The following is a 12,728-nucleotide window of genomic DNA, read 5'->3' on the forward strand; positions in this document are numbered from 1 at the left end:
TTCTAGGCAAGAATACTGGAGTGGGTTGCGATTTCCTTCTCTAGGGGAACTTCCCGACCCAGGGATCGAACCCGGGTCTTCCGCATTGTAGGCAGAAGCTTTACCATCTGAGCCACAAGGTCACTTATTAATGGCAGGCAAAAACTTGATTAGAAGCCAAGTTCTTTTGGAACTTCCCTGGTGATCCAATGGCTAAGACTGTGCTCCCAGTGCAGGGGACTTTCAGTTTGAACTCGGGTCAGGGAACTAGATCCCACACGTCACGTGCCTAGTTATTTGTCTGACTAGGCACAAGCAAATAAATGATTCTTTTTTTTTTTTTTTTTTTTAAGAAAAAGAACCTAAGTTCTTCTAAAACCTTTCTATGTTGATGATGAATACTATCTCACCTAAGGAAAGGGAGTACTTTTCACCATATGCACCCTCTTCAGAGGCACAGACTGAATTCTAGAAAGATGAAGTGACTTGGCTAAGGTCATGAGGATGATCACGGTGAGAATCCAGGTTCTCTGGCTCCCAAGAGATGCTCTTTCACCACAGTGCCTACCCCTTTTGTAGGGTTCTGATACCACTGCTGCCACATGTAATGAACTTTTACCATGTACTCTATAAAACATTTTCTTTGCTGTTTAACCCTCTGCTTATGTAAACACGCCTAACCTTTTTTATTGAGACACTGTGCTTTTCTGAGAGAGGGGCTTTGATGGAAGATGGTTCAGAACTGTGCTAAAACTGAAAGAAAAAAAAAAGCCTTAAGATTTCTGTATGAGAAGGCGGGAGGGAAAAATGAGGAAGAAAGATTAATTTAACATTGTAGTTGCATCACGCTCCATCCCCACTCCATGCCCCATCCCCATGCTCCACCCAGCCTAAGCTACTTTGGAAGGGCAGTGATTCTTCATTTAGTGGCATCAAATATGCCCATCATCGCTCAGATGCACTCACTCCTACTAGAGTGGAGCTCTGCATGAGCATGCTAGATGAGCAATAGTAAGCTTTGAAGATCAGTGATTGTAAACATCCACTTAGTGACCCCTATTCGGAAACATATCAGGGCTCCATTTATAAAATGGCTGTTCTAGTGGCAAAATATTACTTAGATCAATCAACCAATCTATCCTTAAGGCCTATGGACTTAAGTTTATTCACCTGGAGTGTCCACCTTCATGAATATTAATATAAAAGAGACTAAACAGTATGACAACTGACTGAAAAATCACACCCTGAAGAGAGATCCAGTTTTAAGCTAATACTTCTGTTATGGTTGAAATAGGAGCTATGACAGAACAACTTCTCAAACCATGAAAGAAAAGCACTGTTATAAATTCTTAGACAAGTTTGGAACATCCTGATGTGAAACTGTAGAAAAAGAAAGCAAGCACATAATCTGGGGGGCAGGGGAGGGAGTAGATGAGGTGGCGGTGACAGAATCCGAAATAGGACCAGCTATACAAAAGCCTCTGTGACTTTAGGGATGTCACTGAAACCCCACTTTCTTTCAGTTTTCCTTAGTAAAGTGGGAGTTGTGAAAAATACCCCACTGAGTTCACAAAGAAGTGAGGTCAAGATGGGGGAATGTAAGTGAAATTATGCTGGAATTTAGTGTTATTAATGCAGATTGGTTTATAAACTCTGTACTACTGGAGTAAAGCCTCAATACTGTGGCATACAAAGAAGAAACGCTTTCCAAACAAAACTATTTGCCAAACAGGAAATAATCTGTTAAAACAATTTGAAAGCTACTTCTCCACAAGAGGATGCCATGTGAAAGATTTTTATAATCCAGGCAAAAGTTAACTTCTTTGACAAATGTGTGCCACTTTGGTCTTGGGCATTCTTTGATCAACCATTTAAAACCAGACTTATAGGTCTCCTCCCTTATAGTTGAGCTTTATTCATGTTATAATAAATTATCAAATCAACTCTAAAATAGAATAAACATTCTTACAGCTTTATAATTTTTTCTTAGGCTGCCAAATCTCTTTTATAAATATTTCCGTCAGTAGGTAGGATTTTTTTTTTTTTTTTACTTTACAATACTGTATTGGTTTTGCCATACATTGACATGAATCCACCATGGGTGTACATGAGTTCCCAATCCTGAACCCCCCTCCCACCTCTCTCCCCATGTCATCTCTCTGGGTCATCCCAATTATCAATGTTTCCTTTTCTTTTTTAGCAAAGTTATGTTTTTTCCAACATTTTTAATCAGAATCTCTTTGAACCTATTTCAGGCTTCTGATGTGTAGTTCTTGAGGCTTTTTTTTGGCGGGGGGGGGGGGGGGTACATGCTTCTAAATGCAATAAATAAATGTGTATCAATAAAGCATGAGTCATGTTAAGAGAACTTACATGTATGAACAAATTTAGGCTTTCCTTAATAAATAGGAACTAGCCTACATTCCGCAGACTGCAAACACATATATCCTAGGATTACATTTCCCATCCATGTAATGCTTTACATATTTCCAAAAAAGTTCACACAAAAGGTGAGGCAGGCAAGAACACATCAGCTAGAATTACCGGAACACAGGCCTTTGGTTTCCAGATCAGGTCTGTTCCTAGTAAATGGTACTTTTTCTCTTTCTGGTTCAGTGTGGAATATTCCAAACCAAAATATCTTTAGAGGACAGGGAGAACATTTCCACCATTCAATATGGAGTTCTAAGATTTGAGGGAGGAAAGCTTTGATGGAGGAGAGCCTTGGGGGGTGACAGAGAAATGCCACATACCTGGGGGGGTCAGGTTCAAGGGCACAGGGGCACCCATACTCTTACCGTCCATGTTGCAGACTTGGCGGTGCTTGACTGCTGGAAGGACACATCGAAGCTGTGTGGGCCTGGGTAGTCGGTGTTGGAGGGGATGGCGGGTGACGGTGAGAGGGCGTCGAAGGTGGAGCTGGGCTGTGCGTAAGGCGAGGGCGCCGTGACGCTGTTCTGCGCGTGGTCTGTGTTGTAGGGGCTAGTGGACGAGGAGCCGTTCTGGATCTGCTGGTCCATGCTGTTCAGGAGCCCCAGGTTCGTGTATTGTGGCTGCAGGACACCCAGAAACCCCCATGTTAGCCATTTAAGCTGCAGATTGTTGCTTCTCAAAAGGCATCTTTTGGTGCATGCCTTCCACAGAGATCAGCCTCAGATTTGCTGCACTTTACACTCAAAGGAAAATGACTAATTAGTGATGCATAGTTCAAAACACCAAGAGAAGCGCTAGGCATGTGGGTATGTTTTGTGAAGACCTGCACAGATCACACAGCTTCATGGGTAGCCTTTGAAAACTGAGTCTCCCCAAGAGCATCTGAAAGTAGATAATGTGCTTATTTGCAAACTGGGCAAAAAACATCACTGTTCAGTAGCTGCTTATGAATTTCTTAAAACAAATGAATACCACCTGCTATTTTTTTCTTCTTCTGTCTTGGTAGTAAGGATGAAAAAGACCACTAGATACACGTCCTCTAGAGAAGATTTAAAGTCAACTTGTCTACTGAGCAAAATGGTTGTCCTCCAGATTTTCTTCACGTTTTATTCTAAATTCTGTCTCAGGGTACCAACTTGCCCCCCAAAACTGGGTTCATGAAAACTGGAGGGGAAGGAGTAGCAATGTGAGAAAGAAGCAACTATGTATTTTATTTTTTTCTAAAAATACTTAAGTAAATCTCTTTATTCACGAATATGCAAAATTGTGATTTTTAAGCTTTGTCATATGTATCGGCAATTTAAAAACCTCATCAGATTTACCTTAAGTTATATGGCATGTATATTTATTCACTCAAAACAATAACTTTTAGGAATTAGTGTAAATTATTTGAAAGGAGAGACCACATGTGCAATTTATTTATTTTTAACTTTTTATTTTGTATTGAGGTATAGGCAATTAAGAGTGTGTGATTGTTTCAAGTTAACAGTGAAGCGACTCAGCCACACATATTCAAGTATCCCTTCTCCTCCAAACTCCCCTCCTATCCAGGCTAGAAAGGCAGCTATATATTTTAAAAAGTAACATGATACCATCCAAACAGCCTAATTTTCCATCTGTTCTTTCATTTTCTTTGTAGTAGTTTATTTTCTAAAGCAGAACATGTGTAAGAGAAATATCATCCAGTTATGGTTAAAATTCTGTATTTTGTAATTCAGAAGTACATTAGTTCATACAGTTTCTCTGCCAGAAATTTTATTTCTTCTAGGAAAATCAGCACTGAGTAGATAATTCAATAAGATGTTTACTGAAGTAATGATTTAACTTCCATTTCATTGACAAAAATAATCTTTACTGTATTACTATCAGAAAGGGGAAGTGAATTGCTCAAACATTGGCTAATAAGCCAAGAGTAGTTATTTTGAAACCAAAATCTGATTCTGAGTCTACACCATCACACCTGTCAGACTGATCAGATAATTCAAGTCATTCCCGAGTTAAACTGAACACATTTGTAGAAGCAGCCACCAGCTTGTGTGCTATTTTCCCTTTGTGAAAACTTCTGACACAGGGAATCCTCATTGTTTCTTCAATTCAGTGATAGGAAAACAAATCAGAAGCAAAGAGAAGGCAGTCCTGTTGGTACACGTTTTATAAAGAAAATGAGGAGTTTGGCTCTTCAAGTGAAATATAACCAAGAGTTGCAGGAAAAGTCAAATTAAAGAGAACACAAACTTGTAAAGAAATTGATGCTTGAAAACAATTCAACTTAAGTGTAAGGAAGTTATTTTACTAAACTTTAAGTATTTCAGATGGGGAGGAGAAGGACTCTGCCATTCCATTCAGTCCAGAGAGCATCTGTCTAAATGTTAACAGTCGCATGCCCATTCCATTACATTTATACATTCGCATTCCCCTGCCGAATGCCATGTCCCCATTTGCTCTTCAGATAACTATTAATCTCTTTACACTTATCCCCCTGCTGACAAGAGCAGCTGTTCGTCTCGCCTCTGCTCTCCTCTGACTTCCACAGCTCCCTCCTCACCTCCTTCTTCACCTTTCCCCCTTGACAGGTGAGGCAGACTGCAGGTGAGACAGCTGTGAGAGAAAAATACTAAAACCTGAGGCCCTGATGAAGGTGTCCACAACCCTGGCTGAATTAAAGCTCTTAGGTGTCCAAGCCTGGGGGAATGATCTGGGAAGGGGATTGAAAAGAAATTATTATTTGTGTTCAAGTGAGGGGTCAGTATACAAAGCACTCCTGAGCGTCCTGTAGGAATCAGATAATGCTCCCAGAGGCACGTGCTTCCCTCAAGCAGTACAATTAGGGAGGCAGTCGGCCCTGACAAAAGGGACAAAGAAATTCACTGAGCACTTTCTCACAGGCAGTAAAAAAGCCTGTTAGGTCAATCCTGTCCTCCTCCTCCTAGCTACACAGAATGGAACTTCAGCTAATTGTGGGCTTGGAGAAGAACAAAGGAACATGGCCCTTTGAATTTTTTTTTCCAATAAATATAAAGAGAAAAGTTTGGGACCCAGCTTTAAAAGCCAGTGAGTAAACACTCAGTGTTGCTTGAAGGACTTAAGAGAGATGGAAACTCCATTTACCTCAGAGGTACAAAGAAGACCTTTCTGGGACAGCGGTGAGACTGAACGTATTGGGTGGCACTAAAGAAGCAGAAAATGTATTGCAAGTCATTAACAGGTGATGGCTGTGCTTTTACCTGCCATAATTTTTAATCCCATACAGTTTGGGTGAAATATTTTACTTCACAACAATAGGATTTGCTTCCAATCCTGACTCGTCAATTTATATAGTATAGAGCTAGATTTCTCAGGTTTGAGCAAAGAGCTGCTAACTATTTAATATAAAAATGGAAAAACATATTTCAGTTTAAGCTTTCCTCAAATTTTACTTTAAAGAAACAAAAGCTAAATAGTATACTCATTTGTCTTTTTTTTTAAAAAAAGAGTGTAAAACCAATATCATCTTTGTATTAACTAGTCTGAAACACATACAACAAACCCACCAAAGTAAGAACAGTATGATTAGAAATTTTCTTGGGGGGGAAAAAAAAGGAAATTTTCTTAGAGACTTTTCATGGCTTTACTAAAAATTTATGTCATAAACTTGCCATAGGAAATAGTACTTTGGAAGTTAATTTAAAAAGCATTTAGTTAACAAAAACAAAGGGCTCTTATTTGCTTATTTCTTTGATTTGAAGAGAGTGGACATGTTGGTAAAGTACAATTAGAGGCAGAGGGCAGACCAATATAGCCACGAACAAGTGTTAGGTAGGCAGAACCAGCAGAAATTCATACGGCCCATTGCAAAATGAACACTCAGGGCCTATTGTTCATAAATTATTAAGAGTTTCAAAATCATGACAGCAGAGCATTAAACAAAGCACAGGGCCCTTTCATGACTACACATTTTGGAGCCTATGAAGTTACTCTGTGCCAGGTTAACGTGAATAATATTTATTTCATATTTTCCACCAAGTGAAGCTGGCAGGGTGAAGGAAACAGTACCTGGACCCTTTGTTTATCGTTTGTAATTTCATAAAAGATGGGAGAGATTTGTGTTATGCTGGGATGCTAATGAGATGCCAATTTACGATGGCAGCAGCAGCAAAGTAGTATCAAACACTCATATGAATAACAAAATGTGCCCTGAAGGAACTCTGTGGGGTCTCCTTGTCCCATGTGTTTGTTATGTAACAAAGTTAGTACATTTGGAATGTACTAGGAAGTAGATTGTCCCTTTCTAACCACAAGGTATATTGATGTGGGAATAACCTTAACATACTTAATAGACACTCAGTGAATGAATGAACAATGTTATGTATCTACTGTATCATGTCTGGAAGAAGAGACAAACTTCTTTCCACAAAATTTTTGTCACTCAGTTGTGTCTGATCCCATGGACTGTAGCCCACCAGGCTCCCTTGTCCATGGGATTTCTGGGCAAGAATACTGGAGTGGGATGCCATTTCCTCTTCCAGGGGATCTTTCCTATCCAGGGATCGAACCCACATCTCCTGAGTCTCCATCATTGGCAGGTGAATTCCTTATCTCCGAGTCACCAGGGAAGCCCATGTCTGAAACAGGATATGATCTTCTTTCCAAAAAATATAAAAGATGAAAATGAACATAATTTGATATCTATTATAAACCTGGTAAAGTAAAACAATGGATTTTTTTTAAACTCAAAGAGATGCTTTAATTCCTATAAAAATAACTTTGAAAGTGAAGATACTGCGTGGACTCTAGAAAATTACCAGCATCTGTAGCTTTAGTGTATTCAGTTTCATCGCAAGCTAGCTGATCTGCCCTCAGAGAGGATAAAACACACCCTGATGACAGAAAGCTCAATAGTCTGGTTAATTACAGAACACCTTGGAGGTGTTCTAGAACATGAAGCTGGTATGGCAAGTGTAGGGACACCCAGAGGCTGAATCTCAAACTGCCTGCTCTCACCAGTAGGAAAGAGCAAGTAAAGCTGCCATTCCCAAATATGGAAAGAGTGTTTCCTCATTTTTTTTTTTAAATCTCTTCTGTAAGTTATTTTGGATTCTCATAGTCATCTATGGACTCTGATTTATTTCTTCAGTTTGGATGATTAGAATTAAAATAACAATAAAGATGAGATATTTCTCCTGACTTGTCATCATTTTAAAAGTGTTCTGTAAAGGCAATCCCTTTAGTTTCACTTCATTTTTATTTCCTGGATTGCATTGTTTGATGATCTTATATTCTAAATATATTGTGAGCCTGAAATTTCTTCTCATCAGCTCAGTAGTAATATATAGCAGTATATATCACTGTAAATAAAATTTAATATTGAATGCTTGGGTTTACACTTATTTAAAGTTGACTTTGTAATTACTCTTCTATAAAATAATTTAATATCAAAAAGAAGTCTAATCAAGTCACATGACTGGTGCATCATATCCCATTTCTAAAAATCTCCTTCAATTTATCTGTGTAAGAGAAATTTTATAAGTTCTCTGTCCTGCTTTTCATAGATATTACTATCTGTAATAGCTACTTTATGGCAAGATGACAACAACAGTCCATACTAAATGGCAAGTGATTAATAAAAAAAATGGGAATAAGTGCCATGTCAGGCCATAGGAGAGGTAACTTTGGCAACATATAGTCAACTTATTTGCTTCAATTCAAATGGACCTTTGTCACAGGAAACAATAACTTGCCTACATTTCATTTGAAAGAAAGTATAGTTCTTGACTGTTAGAGATGACCAGGGAACTGAACATTCTTCTGCACTCCTTTTTCTCCTAAATGGATCCTAGTAATATGGAAGAACTCTGAACTTAGACTTGGTGACATGGGGTCAAAGTCACAACTGCCACTAATGTGCCATTTACCCCTGAGCAAGGTGGTGGCTCAGACAGTAAAAAATTTGCCTGCAATAAGGGAGACCTGGGTTCGATCCCTGGGTCAGGAAGATTCCCTGGAGAAGGGAATGGCTACCCACTATAGTATTCTTGCCTGGAAAATTCCATGGACACAGGAGCCTGGCAGGCTACAATCCATGGGGTCACAAAGAGTCACATACTACTGAGTAACTAACACTTTCATAAGGTGCTTAAACCAACCTGGACAGTAGTTTCCTATAAAGTAAAATCTAAATAAAATTGAGGAGATTGAACCTGAGGATCAGACATAAGGGTGAACCATTCTAGCATTCTTCTAGGGCTGACTATTCTCATCTACAATACTATTTAAATATAATGCCAAAAGATTGCTTTCAAAAAAAGAGACGACTGGTTTTCATTTTTTTGTGTGTGTGTTTTTTTTCTTCTTTCTTTATATAGATTTGCCAGAGCAAGCCTACAAATCCAAATTGTTTCAGGCAGCATATATAGCTTCTTCAGCTAATATAACCTTTCACCTCAGGCTTCATGGAGGTGCTTTTGAACATTCTAAAAACTCTCCTGGGAAAAGAAAACAGTTTTCTTTATGACCCTGGCTTTGCAAAGCATTCATTCGATTATGCTGTAGCAGACAGTACTACATTTTTATCCCCACATATTGGCAAGATAGTGACTTTTCAACAAGCACTGCCTGAGGGAGAAATACTTGTCATTTTTTTGTTTTCTACCACCTGCCTCACCTCAAAGAATGATGGTTTGTTTCATGCTAGAATTAAACACAATTGATTGAAAGTGCTCCAATTGTCAAGAAGATATTTGTATTTTAATGTCAAATTAAGGCACTATCTTTCCACCTTAAGAATGTACTGAGCATCACATTTTTCTCAAAACTAGGTTTTGTTAAGTAGAGAATATATTTCATTTCTTTCCTCTTCCAAATGGCCCTAGAAAGTAAGTGTTTAGAGGTAAAATATACTCATACCTTATAACAAACAAAATGTAAAAATAAAGGTTTTAAATACATAAACCTAGAAAGACTGCAAAGAGTTATCAGAATGTTTTGTTTTATAATACAAAGTGTCAAGATTCCTTTGAGGTCCATAACTCAGATTCCATAACTTATGAGAGATTTCCCTAAAAGCTCCAGCCAAGACTGACAAGGGCAGGTGAGACAAAAAAATACAAAGTTGGCTAATCCAGTAGACAACAGTGTCAACAAATATTAGCCATAGTACTTGAAAAGCCAGGAAGTGTGTAATGTAGTGAAGCTAAAATTCAATCCAAATACAGCTAAATTACGCTGTGTAGAGCTCAATTAAGGAAAAATAAACTTTAAATTCTATTATTTCATTAAGTACTCCCTTTTAGTAATAATGACAAATAAAACTATTATCATGAGCATCCTCAATTCTAAAAGAAACTGAGATCACCATTACATGCCAAAGAAGTATTAGGCTTAGCAGAAAGTATAACTTTAATATTCAATAATTCTTGATCCAGATAATATGGAAAAGTATACAGAGTTTTAGTTTCTTTAAAGTGAACCAGGCGTTATTAACTAAAATCAGATCAAAAATGTGTTTGAGGAAATTTTCAATCTGTGATAATCCATGTCAATAATTTTTTAAGTAGACATGGTAATGCTAAGAAAAGAAAGTACATAGCAATGAAGATCTTTAGTGAAGGTTATACCACCTATAGGGAAAACAAACCATGGTAACTTTAGAAGCTCATCAATAATGTTTTGCTGGTTTTTAAACTGAGTTTACAAAGAAGGCAGTGGCACCCCATTCCAGTACTCTTGCTGGAAAATCCCATGGACGGAGGAGCCTGGTAGGCTGCAGTACATGAGGTCGCTAAGAGTTGGACATGACTGAGTGACTTCACTTTGACTTTTCACTTTCATGCATTGGAGAAGGAAATGGCAACCCACTCCAGTATTCTTGCCTGGAGAATCCCAGGGATGAGGGAGCCTGGTGGGCTGAAATCTATGGGGTCACACAGAGTTGGACATGACTGAAGTAACTTAGCAAAGTGAGTTTAAAATATTTAAAAATAACTTTGGCAATGTGTGTAAACTATTTCAGAAATTATGACTTAAAAACAGGTGATTAAATGTGATTAATGTTTTATCACAGGTGATAGTTTTGCTCACCATGATATGAAATTGATTTCAATAAAATAATGGTGCCCATCAAGATTAAAATGATCTGAACCCTGTATGGTATCCTGACTTTAGTCCTCTGTGAAAAGAATCTTAGGTATTATATTACTATTGACTACAACTACTGCTAGTACTAAATTCTTTCTGAGTCTTACTCTGGTCCTTATAGTGTTTAAGTGCTTTGCATATATTTACTCATTTAATTCTCAGGAGCTATTGGAATTATTATCTCACGTTTCATGCAGATTTTATAGATGAGGAAACTGAAGCTCCACAAGAGTAAGTGCTCATGGTAGTAAGTGACAGAACTCAGATTTGAAACCAGAACATCTGGCTTGAGATTTACCCACTTTCTTAAGTATCCTTAACTTGGAATCACTCAGATTTCTGCCTGGAATCTTTATCTAAGAGTTACATTCAATGAAAGCATACTTATTTCATATCTAAAGAAAATGCTTTCCACTCATTAACAACAGGATATAAAACCTTAACTATTCGTTTGGAGACCCAGCATCTTGCCTATCACTGGAAATTCCCTGAAGATCTGACCATGTCACTCTCATGCTTGAACATCTTGAACAGGTTTCTAATCTAGAGCCCAAGGCCTCCAATCTCTAAGTGCCTTACACCACACTATCTGAGACCCTCCTTTTTGCTCACTAAAGAATGGCATTCCTTCAGTTTTCAAAAGCAAACTCCTTCAGTCTTCAAGCCTTTTATAGCTGCAGGCTGCTTCACAACTGGTCTTTCAGCTTCAACGTCATGTCCAAGTTGAAGCCTCTCTGGAGTGCTCAGGTAAGTATTTGTTTCACATTGTCATGGCACAGTAACTTTCCCCTTTACATCATATAATTATAATTGAAATTAATTACTATATAATACTTTTAATGCTGGTCTACTCGGCTAGACAATAACTTATAAGAGATAATACCTGGTTTGTTGAGTGCAGAGTCTCATCTGGAACCATGGCTGAGACATAGGAGATGCACAGGAAATATTTAAGAAATGCAAAAAATTTCAAAATGAAAATCACTTTCAGAAAGTATATTCTATTCTAACCCAATTGTAGCCTAATTAAGGATTGCTTTTTTGTGTTAAAGTAAATGGCTCCAAATCAGTCACCTCTTTACATACCATTGACCTTGAATGTTACAGTGAATCTCCAAATAATCTCAATGACCTTAAGTTTGTGTTTTGATTTGTTCTGCTAGGTGGGAATTGAGGTTTTAACTTTAGCTTTTATGGGAACTAGTAGCAGAATAGCCAGTCCTGTCACTCACAAGGCCATGAGTAATACTTGGTAGCTCACACCTATCTGGGAAGTTTATTAATGACTTCTACTTCCTTGAAACAAATGCATACACATTTTTGTGCCAAGGTGGTAATTCTTACCTGATGGTCTAGATATTATTTCTCAAGCATCTAGGTCAGCAATAAGAATCTAAATCTTTGTGGTAATATAATGATTTACTTCCTATGGATGGAGAAACCACCCAGACACAAGCTTCAAGTAAGATGTTAGTTTCTGGTAGAGACGCCACAGAATTGGTCCTTCCATCTCTAATTTCCATGACTTTCTGCCCAGTTAGCTAGAATTCAGTTTAGAATAATGCCATAATTAAAGGCTTACAAATGTGTTGGGTGTTTTGAGGAACTGAGATAGTAGTTTATCAGACTTATAAACCATTTCTTGCAAATGGTCTCAATTCATGACTTCATTTTCCAGACTTTTAACACCCCCCAACGTCGGACACAATTGAGCGACTTCACTTTCACTTTTCATTTCATGCATTGGAGAAGGAAATGGCAACCCACTCCAGTGTTCTTGCCTGGAGAATCCTAGGGACGGGGGAGCCTGGTGGGCTGCCGCACAGAGTCGGACACGACTGAAGCGACAGCAGCAGCAGCAGCAACAACACACACACACACACACACACACACACACACACACACACACACACCAGGTTGAAACATTATCCTCTAGGTGCAATTGGAAAACTAAAGCATGAAATAAGGACCATACCCCTCCATTTTACTATTCTGAAGTGAAGTGAAGTCACTCAGTCGTGTCTGACTCTTTGTGACCCTGTGGACTGTAGCCCACCAGGCTCCTCCATCCATGGGATTCTCCAGGCAAGAGTACTGGAGTGGGTTGCCATTTCCTTCTCTAGGGGATCTTTTACTGTTCTATATATGTTCAAATCAGAAACACTGTTTCCAAGTTCTAATCTGCTTTTGCTTGTCAGGTTCTT

The 12,728-nt window shown here is 38.4% G+C and overlaps 1 protein-coding gene across 14 annotated transcripts in view; it reads right to left on the reverse strand.

Annotated features, from left to right (window-relative positions):
* TP63 (tumor protein p63) overlaps window positions 1-12,728 on the reverse strand; it is a 264,867-nt gene that overhangs the window by 89,809 nt on the left and 162,330 nt on the right. For all 14 annotated transcript variants that reach the window (XM_060419332.1, XM_060419328.1, XM_027957355.3 and 11 more), the window contains one exon: window positions 2,778-3,032. In XM_060419332.1, coding sequence (XP_060275315.1) covers window positions 2,778-3,032 — 255 coding nt within the window. The remainder of the gene's footprint in view (window positions 1-2,777; window positions 3,033-12,728) is intronic.

Source organism: Ovis aries, chromosome 1 (assembly GCF_016772045.2).
Source record: "Ovis aries strain OAR_USU_Benz2616 breed Rambouillet chromosome 1, ARS-UI_Ramb_v3.0, whole genome shotgun sequence".
Taxonomy (NCBI): domain Eukaryota; kingdom Metazoa; phylum Chordata; class Mammalia; order Artiodactyla; family Bovidae; genus Ovis; species Ovis aries.